The sequence below is a fragment of the Danio rerio genome, chromosome 16, assembly GCF_052040795.2.
Source record: "Danio rerio strain M-AB ecotype USA chromosome 16, GRCz13ab, whole genome shotgun sequence".
Classification (NCBI taxonomy): Eukaryota; Metazoa; Chordata; class Actinopteri; order Cypriniformes; family Danionidae; genus Danio; species Danio rerio.
In genome coordinates, this window is record NC_141036.1 from 27,822,029 (window position 1) to 27,842,012 (window position 19,984).

The window sequence follows — 19,984 nt, forward strand, 5'->3', positions numbered from 1 at the left end:
TATCCTTAAATAGTGTCAATTCTCTGTCAAAATAAAGAGATAATATAGCCACTATTGTCAGATTTATTGGGGTACATGTTTATGAATACATAAATATATGTATATTATATTTTAGAGGTGCATTGGTGCATCACTTTCCTTTGTCATATTAAATTTCGAAAATTAAACCCAAATAAATTTTAAAGAATTATTGAATTAAATAAATTAAAATCTCTCAATTAAACATTTCTTAATAAAAGCCTAACCATGGACACACGCTGCAAATTAGGTAGGTAATGCAGCAAATATATATATTAAATAGTGCCCTCCATAAATGTGTACACCCCTTACAGATCTCACTTTTAAATTAATATTTGCTATATGAATGCTACAATAAGATATTTGTGAACCAAATAAGCAAATACCAAAGCCCAAACTGGAAATGAATTAACTGAATAACAAAAATTGGTTCATCCCAATGAATATGTTAGGGGAACTTAGGGAAAGAGTATAAATCAGGAGAATATTTTCGATTTACAACATCTCATTTGAATTTAAATGTTTTATATTTTTATTTTTAAAAGGTGTTGGGTGATTACAGACACATTTAAAATAAATATAACTGTTAAACAAAACAGTTTTTTAATAAACCAAAATATATAGTCTATATTCTCTGAAAAATGGATAAAATATATATATATATATATATTTCAAAAGGGGTGTACTCTTTAATGTTTGTTTTCCAGAGTTAAATAAGTCTAAATTATGCTATACTCTGTGTTGGTATGCATTAGAAAGCTCTTTATTACCATTTCACACTAGAGATGTATGAGTGGAAGACCATGTATTTGTCAAAAAATCCCATTTATTACAGACAGGAGCACAAGAGTAAACAAAAAACACAAAGTGTGCACTGATAAATGCCCCCTTCTGACTAATATTCCCCTTGATTATAAGAAACCAAGCCGAGAAATTTTGGCTAATGGAAAACTTGTTTTCTGAAATGTTACCAAATTCTTACAAACACGTGACCTTAAGTAAACATGACATGGGAAAATAATCAGCTGAATCAACATTCAGGCTGTTCCAGAGGTGCTATTTATAATCAGAAATTTCACACTCACGTTTGACTTCTCATTATTTTATTACTTTATATATATATATTTTTTTTTTTTTTTTGACAGGAATAGCAGAGGATGCTGAATTTCCTAGCTAATTTGCAGCATGTGTCTCTGGTTAAGTTTTTACTAACAAGTTTATAATTGAGCAATTTTGATTTATTAAATTCAGTCACTCATTTAATTTATTTGTGTTCAATTGCAGAAATTTATTTTGACCAAGGAAGTAAAGCACCAAGTACCTCTAAAATGTAGGATACGGGTAAAGAAACACTTTTATTTATATTGAATAATTGCACATTACTGACAATAGTGAAATGTGTATTGCATTACATGAGAAGTGACATTTACATTTAAGTTTCAGCCTTTATATACAGTTGAAGTCAGAATTATTAGCCCCCCTTTGATTCATTTTTTTTATATTTCCCAAATGATGTTTAGCAGAGCAAGGAAATTTTCACAGTATGTCTGATAATGTTTTTTCTTCTGTCTTATTTGTTTTATTTCGGCCAGAATAAAAGCAGATTTGAATTTTTAAAACCCATTTTAAGGTCAAAATTATTGGACCTTTTAAGCTATATATTTTTTTTCGACTGTCTACTGAACAAACCACTGTTATACAATAACTTGCCTAATTACCCTAACCTGCCTAGTTCACCTAATTAACCTAGTTAAGCCTTTAAATGTCACTTTTTAATCCGAATAGTAGTGTCTTGAAAAATATCTAATAAAACATTATTTACTATCATCATGGCAAAGATAAAGTAAAAGTTATTAGAAATGAGGTATTAAAAATATTATGTTTAGAAATGTGTTAAACAAACAGAAATTGGGGGGAAAAATAAACGGGAGGTTAATAATTTAGAGAGGCTAATAATTCTGACTTCAACTGTATTTAAAAGGTAGTGTTACAGGGACCCAAATTTTTTACAGAATTATTATTAGATTAGATTAAACTTTTTTATCATTACACATGTACAAGGCAACAAAATGCAGTTTAGGTCTAACTAGGAGTCCAATAGCAGCAAGTGCTGGATATACATTAGGTATAAGTACAATCATAGAAAAACTATGGGTAATATTTACAGATGGATGTACTATGAACATAGTATACAGATTTAATAGCTTTGAACAGAGATTAAAAATAGATGAATATATGGTTGCTATTAATAATCATGTAGATTAGAAGTATGCAGATATATATGAGCATAATTACAAATGTATATGTATACAGTGGGTGTGTACAGTTCAAAATGAATTAGTGCAATGAAATTTTAAAATATGCAAATATTAATTAGTGCAGTGATTATGAGCAGTATAAGTAATGAGGAGAGGGTGGGGGTCTATGAGGGGGCAAAAGAGTCAGTGGGGGGCAGAGTTCAAAGGGGTGACAGTTCTAAGGGAAAAGCTGTTCCTCAGTCTGCTGGTTATTGTTATATTCTACAGTGCTTCGCGGAAATCACGCACTGGACCTTTAAGATGTTGTAATATGGTGGTGGCGTTGCTGTGGTTACTGGTTACCATAGTCCATGGCATTCTAAAAAAAGAATGTGTTTGAAAAATGCCCGCTGACGAAGAGAAACTGCAGTAAGTGTCTGACCATCGCTAGACATTAAAGGTATTTAAAGATTTCTCTAAGTATCATTTTAGGTTATTATATATGGTTGTTTCAGAGTGATTTTTCTGAAGGAGACTAAAGAATTTAGTATTTCTCTCTATCATATTGTTTCAGATAATTACATTAGTTTGTACACTTATTTTTTTCGGTTAGACTGTAGATTGTAACATTGCAGAATGTTTATTGGAATTGGAGATTGCTATTTTGTCGACTTGTCAATTTTAGAATTGTGAATATATATTATTAGAGTTTGTGTATAATTATCTTTTCCATTATTTCTAATCGAAGAAGGCCATTTGTCAGGTTGGTAGACCAATAGATACAATATCTGGATTGTAAGCTTCATTTTTATATTGCTATCTTGTTTAACATTCGCATATTAGCCTATTTGCAATATTGTCAGATAAATTGATCTGTTATAATGTATTTATATGCTGTCAGCTTTAACACACATTACTGTTTGTCTATTAACGGATAGATTGTCTGGCTGTTTCATTTATTTGTAATTTATGCTGTCGGTCTGTTCAGCATTTGTAGCTTTTTCTTGTTATTTAATCTACTTACAGTTTTATTAATTATTGTAAAACATTTATCTATTCTAAGTTTATAGATTGTCATCTTGTTCTGAGTTTTTCTTTATTTATTCCTGTAAAATATTATTTGTTATTTTAGAACAAAACCAGACTGAAGACAAAAGCAGATGAAACTTCCAAATTATGGAATTAAAATGAATTAATGACTTTAAAAAATCCTTTCAAGATGATGCAAGTGGTGATTGGTATAGATAGTTAGATAGGCCTTGTCTGTGCCAGTTTTTTCTTTTTCAGGTAATAGAAAGAGAGCAAGCAAAAAAGGGAGACTCGCATCGATGGACATTTATATAAAACCGAGCAGATAGAGCTCTGTTAGTGCTGTCTTTGTCGTTTGCAGGTTGGAGTGGAGCAGAAAAAAGACTTGCAAGGGGAATGGTGGAGATATAGTTGAAGACCTGGAGCTCAGCAAACAGGTAGAACTCTTTGTACAGACTGAAACAATGGAGTTAGTTTCCAAAGAAATGTATTGAGATTAATTAAAGACTTGATTTTTTTGGGGGGAGATTGAAGCATATGGAGAAACAGGGAAACACACCTCAGTAATGACAAGTACTGTACGTCGCAATTTAAAATTATTTACTTTCATTTTTACATTCTAAGTGATGGTTGGGTATTTTCTTCGGATGGATGGATGGATGGATGGATGGATGGATGGATGGATGGATGGATGGATGGATGGATGGATGGATGGATGGATGGATGGATGGATGGATGGATGGATGGATGGATGGATGGATGGATGGATGGATGGATAGATAGATAGATAGATAGATAGATAGTATTGAACAAGCAGGTAGAATTCTATTTATGTTGTCTTTGTCTTTTACAGAGTGGAGTGGAGACACTAGGGCATCACACATCTCAGGAATGATAAGAAACCGATGGTCAGTTATCACCTATTCACTAAGATGGCCTTCCAAGAATAAGGGGGTGGAGGTGGGCTTAGATAGTTAGATGTTTTGTTTGTGGCAGGCGTTTCTTTTTTCAGGTAATGGACCCGCATCATGCAAAAGAAGGAAACTCAAGAGCATCATTGGAGATTTATCTGAAGAACACTGGAGAATATCCCGGTTGTGAATATAACCCATTTTCCCTGAAGATGGGAAAGGAGACGCGTGTCTACCGACACTTTAGGAGTTCGATAGATGACCATTCACAATCAAGAGTAATTCATCATTAGTAGAGTATATTACCAGGGCACACGGAGCGAGCCGCTAGACTTTTGCCGATGAAGAGCCAAACACTCAGCCATCAACTGGAGACCCAGCTGCAGTGGCAATGGAGACACACAAATTTTCCCATCTTCGGGGAATGTGGGTTTCGTAACCTGATGGTCCCCTTTAGTGGTAACTATGGCGTGTGTCTACCAACACTTTGGGAGGAAAACGCCACAGCAGCTGAGCCCATCACACTCCTGATGTGAAGTTTGCCAAGCTTATTAGCATGAGTGCACAAGCATCACCATAGGGTGTAACCTTCTAACGTCCCCTAGGTTCTTTAATTAACAGAATATGGGAATAATTTGAGAATTTAGGATTGGGGGGTCGTAAATATGCTTTTTACCTAGCTAGCTGTAGTCTAGGGTTTTTAAACATACAACAGTATGTTGGAAAAGCATGCCAGTCCCAATGGGGAAGGACACTGCGGAGGCCACCTGCTACCCAAGGGGAAACTAGGTGACAGTATGAACATATGGGCCTGCCCTGTCCAGGGGGAGTGATACATATGATAAACTAGTAAGCGGGTAGGGAAGAAAACCGCCTGAGAAGGCGGAACACTCTGTGGCCCAATGACACGTATGGGATTGTTAATAGGGATCATGCATAGCTGGCACTGATCCCCAGCTTGTGGATAGACCAAGCGGGCATACCAGACATGGAACTGGGCCAGGCACCTGGCCATCGTGAAGAGTGTGAGTTTTGAAACCCAGGATCTGGTTGGGCCAGTGAGGTGCAACTAACAAGACCTGCTCTTTGTCCTCCCTGACCTTGCATAGAGCCTGTGCGAGTAGGCTCACTGGGAAAAGTGCTTATATGCACATGCCTGGGGGCCAGCTGTGGGGCAATGCATCCATGCTGAGGGGGGCCTCGGTCAGGGAATAAAACAACTGGCAATGGCCATTTTTAGGAGAAGCAGCTCTCATATTAGCTGGACCGTGCTGGGATGGAGTCTCCATTCTCCTCAAGACCTCAGCTGCCGTGAGCGCGCATCAGCTGCATGGTTGAGCTTTCCCGGGATGTGATTGGCACACAGCGGTTTTAACCCTGTATGACTCCAGGGGGCAGATGGCGAGCGAGCTGAGACATGTAATGGGAGCGAATACCACCCATACGGTTGATATACGCCACCGTTTCCGTGCTGTCCGTCCTGACCAGCGCATGTTTCTGCTCCAGGACCAGCAAAAATCAGAGGAGAGTGAGAAACACTGCCAACAGCTCCAGGCAATTGATATGCAAATGCAATCAGTGTCCAGTCCATGAACCCAGAGCAGCATTCTCATTACACATGGATTCCAGCCCCTGCTGGAAGCATCTGTCGAGATGACAACATGTCTGGACACTTGTTCTAAGGTTATCCTGGCCTATGGAAAGGCATGGTTCGTCAAAGAACTAAGGGGTGTGGAGCCTCTGAAAAAAAAATTTGTAGGACCACTGTGTTCTTGTTGAGTAGTCTCAGAGAGCACACATCCTGGCACATGCTTCTGTGAGGCGTGTCATCATTAAGATAGGAGATCCCATCTATCCCGAGATCTCTGCACAGTGGAGAGCTTGCTCTTTTTCCGGTTGACCTGAAGCCCCAACTGGTCGAGGTGCTGGAGCACCATGTCCCTGTGCATAATCAATTATTTTTTTATTTTTGTTATTTCATAAAAAGGGACAGTGTACATTAATCAATGTTCCTCAAAAATATAAATGTAACCAAATTAGCCCAAAGACTACTTTTTATTGGTGGTCCCATTGCCCGATCTTAAAGGGCATGATAATAGAAATACAAATTCAAACTGAAAACATACTTAAATGAACAACAATAGGAAACAACCACCACAACAACATCAAAAGCCTATTGTTCACAGTATTGACTATTAAAAGCCATTGCTTAAAATTATACTTAAATGATTTAAAGATACACATTCAGATTGTGGTATCAAATTCCACTGATGTGATGCTTTAAAAAATATGCTTGACCAAAATAACTTTTTCTAAGTGGAATAATGCAATCAGCTCTATCTGCACTTCTAGTTATTATTTTCTACAGATTTATATTTTAAAGATTCATATAGAGGGAGATGAGATGACCTAAACCATGCGTAATCGTGTAAGCTACGCAACAATTTTAAACTTAGAGATGATTTTCCAATTAAGCTGTTTATTGGTTTTCAAAATAGTACAAAGATGAAAACTAAAAGGTTTTTTATCTAAAATTTTAAGTGTTTATATAGTAATTGCAGAGGTTTTAAAGCTGTAGATTTTGTGTTAGACCAACTTATCAGACTATAATTGATATGAAAGAGGATCATAGAATTTAAATATATTTTTGCAGCCTTATATGATAAAGAATTTCTAATAAACCTAAAATAAACTATATTCAGTTTCTGTGTAAAACCTGGAGAAGAACCACCCTCGTGGAGCTCAGCCAGCTTCTGCGCCTGGTAGCGCTGATGGGTGGCCATAGCATGTAAGGCAGAGGCTCCCTACATGCCTTGGATAGGAGTCTAGGCTGACCTCTCCAGGTTACGGCGCATTGCGGGCAAAGATTGAATGAAATGGTGCGCTCCACCTGAGGAATCGCTTCGTACCTCCTGGCTGCTCCGTCATCAAGGGTGGCAAGGATGGCAGCGCATGAGAACCGGGCAGAAAAAGGTGCCCTCCATGCCTGCATGATTTCACTGTGCACCTCCAAGAAGAAGGGGATGGAGGTTTGACCCTCTTCTTTGCCCCCACATAACACTTGTCTTATCGGTTTGACGGCGGAACTGGGAGACAAGCCATCTCCAGTCCCACCACTGAAGCAGCCTGGGATATCGCGGCCAGCATGTCCAATTTCAGGTCTGAGACATCACTCACAACCCTTGAAGGGCAGGAGCGATCTGACAGTCATCAGAACATGTCAGCCCACTCTTCGATGCAGCGATGGACATCTGGCCCTCTATGTCATAAAGTGAGAGTGCTGCCATCCTGGAGGGATGCAAGGCCTCACTCACTTAAAGCTTGGACAAAGTGCACTGTGGAGGGGTTGAGGGGTCTGCAGGGCCGAAGGCAACGGATGAGCCCTTACAGTCAACTTCATGCCTTCCTGAGTGCTAACCGACTTGCGAGGAACAGCAGGGGTGACGCACCCTAATGCTAAAGTGTGCTGCGACCTAGGTTGTGCAACAGTCGTGCCCTCGTAATGAGGGCATGCAAGCACCGCCCCAACATGCTAAACCCCAGACATGTGACACAATACTTGTGGCCTTCATCAAGGGAGAGGAAACCACCACACCAAGAAACACATGGTTGGATTGTAAATTGGAATCTTAAGTTGTTGTTGTAAGTTGGATCTTTAAAAAAAATGCTTTGCTCGCCCCTGTTGCTCTTTTAGGCGAATATGCTCTTTTATTTGAAACTGCTCTTTTAGCCACTAGTGAAACACTCAGAGGACAGGAAGTAGACCCTGTTCAGCCGCCGCTGTATGCGGTGTCACATGAACTGGATGGAATACTGCTTTCTTTCTGGAAGACAGCTTAGCAGAACATTCTCTTCTTGTGAGGCTCTGAAGCAAAAAGACTAACGGCTCGCTCCATGTGCACTGGTTATATACTCTACTAATGATTAATCACCAGCACCTGTGGAGATGAGCTATGCCAATTCATAGACATTCACTGGTGATTGGTCATCTACAAACTTCTAAAGTGTCGGTAGACACATGTCTTAGTTCCCACTGAAGGGGAACAGCTTTTGCATTACTGGAAATCAGCAAGCATGTAGAGCTCTGTTGGTCTTGACTTTGTCTTTTACAGACTGGAGTCCAGCATGTGGAGAAAAATAGGAATCATACAGCTGAGCAATGATTGGAAACTGATAATCAGGAATATCCTTCAAAGGCAGATAGATGGGTGCATGAATCAATGTCCTTTTTAAGAGGAAGGGAGTGGTGGTGGACATAGATTTCTAGATGTCTTCTCTGTGGCAGTTATTTAAATTGTAGCTAATGGAACCACAATAGGCAGAAGAAGGAGACTCACAAGAGCATTGTTAAAAAATCATAGAGAACAGCATTGTTCATTCATGATACATTCGAGTAGCATTACCAGAATAAAGACGTTATTCTCTATGTACAACCGAATCAACGCTTGCGAAAGCAATGTAGTTTAATCCATAACTGACACATATGCATCTATAATACTTTTATAATAATAATAATACTTTTATTTATTCATTCATTCTTTCATTTTCATTTGGCTTAGTCTTATTTATTAGGGGTCGCCACAGCGGAATGAATCACCAACTGATTCAGCATGTTTTATGCAGTGATGTCTTTCCAGCCACAACCTAGCGAAGTTTAGTGGGAAGAGTGTGCGGTTGTGAGGACCCTGTGCACCAGTAGAGCTTTATGTCCTGCAACACTCCTGCTTTCCAATGAGGTTACTAGTAAATGTATTTACGAACAGGAACAACACATTTATTATTGTATTTATCTGTGTTAATGTTAGCAAATGAAATAAGTTGTTTATTGATATTTCACATTAACTCACAGTGAATTAACTATGCTAAGCATGATTTTAAATTCTAAAAATGCATTAGTAAATGTTGAACTGATTAATAAGTTCTTTACAACTATTGTTCATTCATTACAAGTTCATTTTAGTAAATACATGAACTAAACCTTATTTTAAAGTGTGACCCGGATCTAAAAATTAAATATGAATAGGCTAAATGAATGAATTATCAATAACAATAACAGTTTTAAAATGTAGCCTATGATCAATGTGTAAATTGCTAAATACTAATAGATAGGCTAGATGCTTTTTGCATTTTAGGACGTGGGTTTGTCTCATAAGCATATTCATTTTACAAACAAAAGATTTCAACAACAATAACAAAATAGTTTCTGTCTTATGATGTCGTGTAGAACGTGAACCAGATAACAAATTCAAAGTGCTAGGCTAATTCCAGCAGAAGCTTTTTCTGTAAGCATAATTTAAAAACACGTTTATTATAAAACTGTATAAATATTAATTATTTTAGCCTAGTTTTATCGTTTGAAAAGTTCTGCAAAACATGTAGCCAAGGCCTATGTGTTTTACAGCACTTTTTGAGTTGTACAACAGCCTTCATTTATTTTGTTTAAAATTATATATTTTAGTTTATAAGTGTTCATGTGAAATGTTCAAATTCGGACTTATTCAAATATAACAGTCGCCGTATCGATCAATAAACTACAGTGTCAGAGTTTCGGAAATAGCCGCACGGTAAATATCATTCTGTGATGTCATATTCCTGCGACCATTTGGGCTGTGTGTACATTTAGGATTTTAACAGGTTAGCTTTGCGCCTGTTCACTTTAAATCGTGTTTATGTCGTGTTATAAACTAACTGAACATGTACCACAGTCATTCGATGTGGCTGTGGATTAATTTTTCGAGAATATACGTTAGTCGTTATGCGGATACGTCGCATTTATGACTTTAACGCGAACAGCCGTACGTTAGCTGCTCGAGAAGAGCGAGTGGTGGCTAACGTAATTTATGCGGAATGCGCATCCATTGCGGATGTGGTGCAGAATAAATGCGCATTGCTGCGACACAGGTAATGTTGGCCTTCATATTTACGCTTTTCGCGTATTTAAACATTCGGTTAAATGTGCATCCAACTATATTATCCATACATTCTTTGTTTTTAATGTCTCCTCTGTAGCCTCGGGTTTGTTCTCGTTATTTCAAGATTAGCAGAATAGCTTTTGGATTTCTGCATGTTATGAATGATAAATATACATAATGTCAGAATATCAGAAGAACGTCAACGAGTTTCGCTTTTGGATGAAAGCCACAGGTTTTTGTTTTCCTGCTCTGTTAAGATGCACAACAAACACGTCGCATTTTTTTCGCTGAATCCATCTTAATTGCCTCATAAAATGACACGCTAACTTACTGCTGTTCTCCAGCGAGTGTGTGTTTTCTGTGGCTGTGTGTTACTGTCCATGTTAGTCATTAAAATGAGGCGATGAATGCCTTGCCATGGAACAGCATGGTGGCTTTTCACCCTTCTTGTGAATGGCACGCTGTCCAGCCGTCACGTCGGTGTGTCTGTAAAGCACTACATATCCATGACTGAGTACTACGAGGAGGGGGGCTTGCTGTACGAGCACTCACCTCCCATGCACATCAAAGTGGAGTCTCCAGAGGGTCCCTTTGGAGGCGGGGTGTCCGAGGACGGTTTCCCCAGAGAAGATGACGACTCTGAGGCCAGCTGTGACCATCAGAACGGCGGGTTGCCAAGCAGCCTGCCCTTTAATGTGGTGGTCGTGCACCCCAACATAGTCGCTCCTGGCATGTCTTCGGATGATCTCATCCCAATTGACCAAAGTAAGTCTTGGATGGTAGGAAGATAGGTTGATTTCACTTAAGTTGTGATTTTACTCCTTAAAGAGACAGTTCACCGCAAAATAAAAGTTCTGTCATCATTCATTTCCTTGATATGGATGACAATAGTAACAGGTTTTCAACATACTTATGCAACATTCTTAAACATGCAACATAAATATATTATTTTGTGTTTAACATAACATAAAACTCAATCTGGTTTGGAACTAGTCAAGGGTGAGGAAATGATGATTGAAGAAATGACTTTGTGTAAACTGTCTGTTTTAATTATAGTATTTGAAGATGCACTCTGTCTATTTTTCCTTTTAACTAAAGTTTAGCAAATGTAGAAAGAATTGGTGAAAGTAAACAAGTTTAAGATCATGTGATGAGATAAAAACCCCAGTGAAAACTTAAAAAAAAGAATCTTCACCACCTGTTATCAAAGTTATACGGAAATCATACAAAACACTTATTCTTGTCTTGGGAAAATTTTGACCCAAAAAACAGTTTTGATCATCTTCAAATGTTGACTACTGTATATGAGGCTGTCAGTGTAAGTCTGACCCACACAACATCCGCAGGAAATGTACCGAGTGCATCTTCAAATATAAAATGATATGGAATTCAAATCTATCTTTTGATTAAAGGCAGAGGTGTGTCTTCAGCATTAGCAGCAGGAGGTGTAGGGAAAAGGAAGAGCCGCTTTAGTGGGGCAGAGCTGGAGGTGTTGGTGTCAGAAGTGACCCGTTGTGAAGGGGAGCTGTTCGGTCCAGCTGGGAGGCTCCGGCGCCGAGAACGAGAGCGCATTTGGGCCGGGATACTTGAGCGTGTCAATGCTGTGTCCAGAGTACCACGGACACTAAGAGAAGTGAAGAAACGCTGGGATGACCTGAAGAGACGTAACGGCGGGAGACTGGCTGACGCGAGGCACCGCTCCTGCTACCTGCCGTCCAGCAGAGGGGCCACAATTATGGGAAGACCAACTCCTACTAGTCCCAGACTGCAGCAGTCTCGCCAAAAGCAGAGTACCAGAGGAAAAGCCAGTTACAGTTGCTCGTCAGACACTGATCCAGGTAATCCTTTTAGGTTTTAATGACACCACAAATTTGAGTTGTCTGGTAAATTTGGCATGAAACAAGTTTTAATAGTCTTCCTTATGAAGTTTTTTTTAATGACGCACCATCAATTGTCCATATTGGTGGCACAGAACAGACCTGCTGCTGAAAATGATCAATTACTGTCATTTTTAAGCTGTTTTTCCACTGTTGGGTTTGGTACAGTCTTGCATGGTTAATTTCAGTTCAGTTTTGCTCTGCTTGGTTTGCATTTTCACTGCAGTTTAGTACCGGGATTATCACTGTAGTGGAACTGCCTCTACTGCCTTGACTTCTAAAAATGTTTAATTCTTGGGCTTCCTGTCAAACTCTTGCTGGGTCTGCTCCCTAGCTACAAATGAAAGGAACATCTGGACCTCTTCTACTGATTAGATGCTGCCATCTCAGTCTTTTTGTCATTTCATGTGTTTTTATTCTGGTTATTTGGTGTCTAGTGTTGCAAGTCCAATGATATTGGTAATGATGATTCTCTGAACAATTGTTCATCAACTGTGAATACGTCACATTTTGGTAACATTGCGACACGCCTGGAACTGCACCTAAGGTGTTATTTAAAAAATACCACATATTAGTAAAAGAAGGCAGTGGAAAGTTAGCGGTAACAAACCATGTCATGCAGTGGAAAAGCACCATTAGAGAATTGTTGATTGTTTAAAATTGTAACAAATCAAGCAGAAGAGAGAAAACATGTCTGAGGAAAGGAAGGTATTTGTGGTAGACCAAACTGAACCAGGACTCCCTAGGCAAGAATCTTGACAACATTCATGTTTGTTCTTATTAGTTCTGGTCAAGTAAATAAAATATTTGGCTTATATCTAAATACTGCTTATGCATATCTTTTACCACATATTAAATTTAATTTGTAAAAATAAATCACCCTTTCCTGCTTAATAAGTCCTCTATAATAGCTTCTGTATGGTTTTCCCCCACAGTTTAGACAGCACAAATGGACTAAGCGCTCTATTCTAACAATCTAGGTGCAAAGTGTAAAGCGCAAAAGCATTATGGGCGTGTCTGAATTCACTTTTGCTATTTTAAGTTTGGAAAAATATGGTTTGCTCTGTGGCGCATGGTCAAACAGGGTTGTGCACATTCTCTTAATGAGTTGTGGGTGTGTTTTGAGCATAACGTGCATTAAATCTATAGAATTTCATCTCTCATTCCCTTTAAGAGTTAGTTGCTATGATGCATTTGCTATTTACATGGTGAACTTAGTGAGTGGAAAAACTGAATTGACAAACTGTACGCTTTACTAGTGAGAAAACAGTTTAACAGACCATAGGGCTGCTCGATTTTGGGAAAAATCATAATCACGATTATTTTGAACATAATTGTAATCACGATTATTCAAAACGATTATCAGTTGAAGTCAAAATTATTAGCGCTTCTGAGAATTTTTTTTTTAAATGAATATTTCCCAAATGATGTTTAACAGAGCAAGGAAATTTCCTCTAATATTATTTCTTCTAGAGAAAGTCTTATTTGTTTAATTCCAGCAAGAATAAAAGCAGGATTAAATAGTTTGAAATCCATTTTAAGGTCAATATTATAAGCCCCCTTAGGCTATATATTTTATGATTGTCTGCAGAAGAAACTATTATACAATGAACTGCCTAATTACCTCAATTAAGCCTTTGAATCGCACTTTAAATCTGATTGCTTGTATATTGAAAAATATCTAGTAAAATATTATGTGCTGTCATCATAACAAAGATAAAATAAATCAGTGATTAGAAATGAGTTATTAAAACTATTATGTTTAGAAATAAGTTGAAAAAAAAACTTCTTTCAACTAAACAGAAATTGGGGAGAAAGGGTTGTTAATATTCAGGAGAGCTATTAATTCTGACTTTTACCCTGCAAAGGAATGAGAAATAAATACAATATAATAAAATTATAAAAACTGACTGCGCTAAGCATCTTCACCGTAAGAAAAACAATTTAGCTACAAAAGTCCTTCAGTCAAGAGTAGTGAGATATTTTGTTCCTTTTATTGTTTGATTAATTATGATGAAAACAGGCGGCAGCAGGAATTGTTTGTTGTCAGTTTATTGGTTTCTCTTTCACGTGTCTTTTGATTCTCAGCTCGTTTGTTTATTACACAAATGACGGTTATTATGAATAATCACTTAACATCGCAATTTGACACATTGCTGCACACACACACACACACAGAAGCACGCGGTCTTTCACGTTTTTAAGAGCAACAATTGTGTGCGACTGGAAAGGGGGCGGTATATAATGCAATAATCATTAATCTCGATTAATGGTTTTTCATAATTGTTAGAAGCCAAAATCGAAATCAGATTTTCGATTAATTGCACAGCCCAAACAGACTATCTGCAGAGCGAGGGTAAAGAATGAGCCTCCTCCATTCTGCCTCTTTACTGTCTCTTTACTTTACTTTACTTTTACTCTTTAAATACTTTACTTTCGTGAATAAGGAAACAGTGTTGAACGCACTCCAATGAAGACATCCATCAGCCTACATATTTAATTTTGTTTGTGAAGCACTAAGATTTGTTTCAAAACTATTGTTAAATTCAGTTCTAATTCCCAGCAAATTATTAAATGAGCTATAATAATGGAATGTGGTTTAAAAAAAAAAAAAACCTTATAGTTTTGGAGTTATATTCAAACACGTCCTATTCTTATGCTCTATATGGTGATGCATAAGTCTCTAAACCCGACAGGTGGACAAATCTAAACTTGTTTTTTTTTAAACAAATATAAAAATGCATATAATAAATAATACTAATAATGATAACAACATTAATATATATATATATATATATATATATATATATATATATATATATATATATATATATATATATATATATATATATATATATATATATATATATATTAATATATTAATGTTATTATATATATGTTTAATGTTATATATATATATATATATATATATATATATATATATATATATATATATATATATATATATATGTATGCATGTATGGATGTATATGTAGTAAAAAGTCATTTTTGTAACATTTTAATCCTTTTTTTTTCATTTGCAAAGATATTTGTGTATTGCTGTACTTTCTGTGTGTATTAAGCGTTTGAACTTGCATAGACGTATAACTAACCTGCTCTGTTCTGGACTTTAGACTAGCTTTTACTTGGTGTGGCGTGGTCTATTTCAGTTCCTCAAAATAGCAACGTGCCAACAATACACCCTAACACACCTCGTTTATAGATGGGCACATCCATGAGTCCACAAGCTTAAATGGATTTGCTATTTAAACAACGTGGGGAAAAACATGAAAATTAGGCTTGCACTAGTCTGAAAATAGAAACAAATTGTGCCAATCAAATCTTGCACCTTATTGCGCTGGGTGTATGATCGGGCCAATATATTGCCCAATATAATAAGTAGTACATTAACTGCAATCCATGTTGTTTACGTCTGAGTATCACCAGATTGGCTGCACATTTGGGTGTTTGACCAAATCTTGCCTTAGGTGCAAAGCTTCTGTGATGTAAATCAAGACTAAAATGACTTCTTGAACAAGAAAAATGTAGGGTGGAACCTGATATTGTCCATCAGGAAATCACTTCCTACATCATTCGCTACTGCTGTGTCAGGCCTGGTTTCAGAATCACATTACTGAATGTGCTCTTGTCTATCTGTATGCTATTTTGTCCCATACACCACTGCTGTGAATATTGCTTTTACCCTGCGTTTACTGATATTTATATAGCTTCTAGCAGCATGCAAAACATTTATTTAAATTCTGGATGCATTTGACTTTGCAGCCTTTTGAATCACTAAAAGTCTTCTACATTTTGTCATTCTAACGAACGGAACAAAAATCCTGTGGCTTGTTTCACAAAACGAGTTGAACTAACTTCTTTTAAAAATTTAAATGTAAATTCAAATCCATAATTAAATGTTAATTGTAGCAAATTTTAGTAGATAATATAATGAATAAATAATTATAATCTATTTAAAATTAATACATTTATTAACAACCAACACTAAAATGACACTAAAATGTTGATAGTGTAAAGGGGTATAATTTGGAGCAAAAAAGATGCACATGAGTGACTTGCATTCATGAGATAAACGGATATTTCTGTGAATTTATTATTTTCCCCAAAAAACAAATTACAAAAAACAGAGAATCGTTTGCAGGTACAGTTTTGCTCTTCTTCTGCTACATCATCAATCAAATTCAGCTTTATTATCATTCCACTACATGTATGGGCACACAGAGTAACGGAATGTCTCTTAGGACCATGGTGCTACATAAATACACATAGTCTTAAATAAGAACACAATACTGAACATAAGAGCAATTTTAAAGAATACATATACATAGCTAACATACTAGAGCAATGATCCAAATCAACAGAGATACTCCAGCTTTCTTTTGATGTTTTTATTGTACCCATCTCATGAGAAACAGGTTGCCCTTACAGAGAAACCACATACTTTACACATTAGGAATGACATGTGAATCATATCAAAGAAATGGTGGTTTGGACCGTATATTTTATGTGAAATCCATGTGAAAACATTTGTTTACATGAGAGAAAATTTTCCAAAACCCATGTTTCGCATGTGATTGCATATCCAAAGATCATATAGTTTTTGCTTTTAAAGGTCCATTGAAATCAAAATTAAAGAATAGATGTTAGTTTCAGTCTTAGCTTTAAGGACATCTGTATGTTGGTGTGATACAAAACAGTGACAAAATTCATGTTTAGGACATATAAATCCAATATAAACATGTAAGGCTTGCAGTTAATTACTTCTGTTTCAGCGTGTGTTTTTCACATCACCTCATGCTTCAATTTCTCATCGAATCTTGACCCACCAAATGCTCTCTAGTATCTGACATGACCCATCCCCTTCAAGATGATTCTCATTTGCTTTTCATTTGATGCACTTGAGCTCAACCACACTCACTGGCATAGCTGTGATTAAAAACAAAACACTATTGGCTGCTTTTTAAAGGGCCATGACACCCCCCACTTTCGGTTCAAGTTTACCTCAGAATTTTTTCAAAAAATGCATCATAATGGGCGTGGAGCTCCGTGATCAGAGGCAGGAGTGGACAAGGCCAGCAGAGCAGGGAAGAAGGAGGGGAGTGAACAACTATTGTCAGTTAGCTCACAAAATGAGAAACAAACCGTGAGCAGACCCATGATTTTAAAGTTTACAAAGTTAAAACGCAAAGAAATAAACAGCAATTTAATGCCCTGCTACATTTGTTAAATGTAACTTCATATACACACAACCACTATTTATATAATTAGATAATCGTGTTCATATAAACACTATAAATGAGGACTTCTCCCTCAATCTCCAGGTCTGAATGCAGACTCAGTGCAGCAGGTCTCTTGCCCTGCCTATTTAACCATTAGCCCTGCTGGTAATCTGGGGGATTTAGGCGAACACAGAAGTACGGCGATGTGTCTAAATGTGAACGAACTCCACTAATAAAGGACAAAGTACGCCATTCTCAGCCATACTCATACTGCTCTCTGACAAAAATGCTTGCTGCACACAAACAGCTTTGCTGTATCGGCCCTGACAGCTTCACGGGGAAAAACACGCAACAAACACTTAGATCTGGGAAACAAACACATACGACCCTTCATGAACGACTAAATACTGCGTGCCATGGGTTTGTAGACGCGGTCTCACAGCTTGGCACTGGCAGGTCTGTCTTGCCTTCGGAAAGCACATGCTCTCATTAAACAAGAAGCAGCTCTTCTCATAGGATAAGAAAACTCCGCTATGAATAATAGTGAGAAACCAACGTGTCATCTTTGCACTTGCAGTTTTGTGCTACGTCACCGATTTTAATCCTGCCCCAAAAATCTATTTAAACCCTTTAGCTGAAAAATTCGCTGACAAAAACTCAAAGTTATGCAGTTTTCTCCACAATTAAAGCTAACAGGCACTATCAATGTCTTTACTGATGCTCAACACACACAAATCTGTTAAAATCTCCAAAAAAAGTACTGGAGGGTTTCTGGAACCTTCAAAAAGGGGCCACTCTATGTCCCACCCTCTCTTCATTTTTCAGTTGAGATTATGTCAAACATCAAATAAAAATGCACATTCTAAAACCTTTCACGGGTCCTTTAAGCTCGTCTACTCCAGTATTTTGTTTAGAAAAAAAGGACAACAACTTCTTAGTGTTTGATTTCATAGTAACTTCTAACATGGGAATACTAATAGTTCACATTACTCTTTGTTACTCTTTCAGTTGTGGTTGGCGATGGTTCTGAAAGAGATGGTTTTGAAAAGGAGGAAGAAGCAGGCGAGCCGGAGGGTGACGATGGAGATGACTGTGAGGGTGTGGAGAACAGTATGGAGGACAAACTGGGATTGGGCCTGGGTTTGGGAATAGTACCACCTCCCACATCAGAGCGCTGGTTACCTCCTTCACCCCTTTACAGTGCTCCCTTCCTCAACGGGACCCCTCAGCCAAGCCCAGAACCATCCTTAGGGACCCACCAGGGCCCACTGGAGCCTCCTCCTCCACGCTCCTCCTGGCTGGAAGATGAACTGCGCGGACTGGGAGAAGCAGCCATGCAGCTTGGCGACCGCATGGAGCAAAACCTGCGAGAGTTTGGAGAAGGCTTTAGGCGAGATATGCGGACGCTTGTGGCTTCCCAAGAGGCCCTTACAAATAGCTTGCAGCAGAATAATGTACTTTTGCAGCGTCTGTTGGGTCTGCTTGAGATGCAGCATCAGCCGCCCCCTCAACAAATTCCACAACAACAATTGCAGCAACCTGCAGTTCAGCAGCAACAGGACCCTCCACAAGAGCAGCCTTATCAACAACTGTTATTGGCACAGGAGCATCCGCAGCTCGAGCAGCAAATGCCAGCAACTGTCCCACCTCTTCCACCTCCTCCAGATATTTTAGATGGTACTCGGCACTCAGAACCACCGACTGAGATAAACGGAGTAACTGAACAGCCACGTCACGAGCTCAGGCGAAGACGCAGACGTTGATGTGCGAATAGAACTGTACTGTACAGTTGCAGTCAATTATTTATTTAAAGCAATGTTTTATAAGGATAATTAGTTGCAGATTGTGCCATGTCATTGCCGCCACTTTTTATGTTATGCCTGTCGCAGATATATTATAAGTGTATAAGATGTACACCAAATAGCTCAGAGCTATTTCTTTATCTAAATTGACTTCTAAGCTCTTGTTGCTGATAGCAAACTACTAAGGTTTTATGGATCTGCTTGCTTGCGTTCATGTATAAAAACTGCAAGTTTAAAAAAATGATCTTGGCAGGCTTAAATACTCTTCAATGTTAATGCTGTGGAGAGTGAGACGTCACATTTCTTCTTTCACATGATCACTGCAAAATGACATTTTACTTTTTTATTATCGCCGTTTAAGGAAATACATCCAAATGCTGTTGTAAGGGACGTTATATTGCATAGAACTTGGCAAGTTTTGTGAAAATAAATGCAGTTATCAGCATTACTGACTAATGTATAGATCTAAGGTTGCCCAGTCATTCTGCATGCAACACAAGATAGTTTTGCTCAAATATACTATTTTGCCAACTTTTCACCGTGTTAACAAAAGTCACTTGTACTTGGAAAAAATGTCTGCCTATGAACAAGTTTTAATAAAACCAATCTATACATTTATAAAGGTTTTTCATCCCAGGAAATTATTGGTAATTGTGTTTTTGCGTCAAAGATGCATCAAATTCAAATTAGAAAAAGGAAAAAAGTGTTGTACTCGAAAGGCATATTAAATGCAACTGAAATGTCTAATATTTCAAGCTTAAAAATGTCAAAATATGGGAGAAATACTGTTCCTTTATTATTCAGTGTAACACATTTAATAAATATGAAAACGCTTACTAATACTGACCTGCAAATATTACAATATTTAAATTGCTATATTTTAAATTAGCTTTTTGCTAACAAATGGTCAAATCATAACGTCTGTCATAGTGTTCCATCTAAATATGCATTTGATTTA

General features: G+C 37.6%; 1 protein-coding gene across 2 annotated transcripts; it reads left to right on the plus strand.

The window, feature by feature from the left end:
- The first annotated feature begins 9,778 nt into the window (after positions 1 to 9,778).
- si:ch211-261d7.3 lies at positions 9,779 to 19,648 on the plus strand. 2 transcript variants are annotated; one of them, XM_087287039.1, is made up of 3 exons: positions 9,779 to 10,872; positions 11,520 to 11,945; positions 18,233 to 19,648. In XM_087287039.1, exons 1-3 carry the CDS (start codon positions 10,515 to 10,517, stop codon positions 18,985 to 18,987), a joined length of 1,539 nt encoding a protein of 512 aa, XP_087143165.1. In that variant the 5' UTR covers positions 9,779 to 10,514; the 3' UTR covers positions 18,988 to 19,648. The 2 variants fall into 2 exon arrangements, with proteins under 2 accessions (XP_087143165.1, XP_087143166.1); XM_087287040.1 differs by having other exon boundaries at positions 11,538 to 11,945.
- Positions 19,649 to 19,984: the final 336 nt, after the last annotated feature.

Coding starts and splice junctions, on each gene's coding strand:
- si:ch211-261d7.3 (XM_087287039.1), top strand. CDS start 10,515: ATGCCTTGCCATGGAACAGCATGGTGGCTTTTCACCCTTCTTGTGAAT. Junction 10,873..11,519: donor TCTCATCCCAATTGACCAAA/GTAAGTCTTGGA, acceptor TTTTGATTAAAG/GCAGAGGTGTGTCTTCAGCA. Junction 11,946..18,232: donor CTCGTCAGACACTGATCCAG/GTAATCCTTTTA, acceptor TTACTCTTTCAG/TTGTGGTTGGCGATGGTTCT.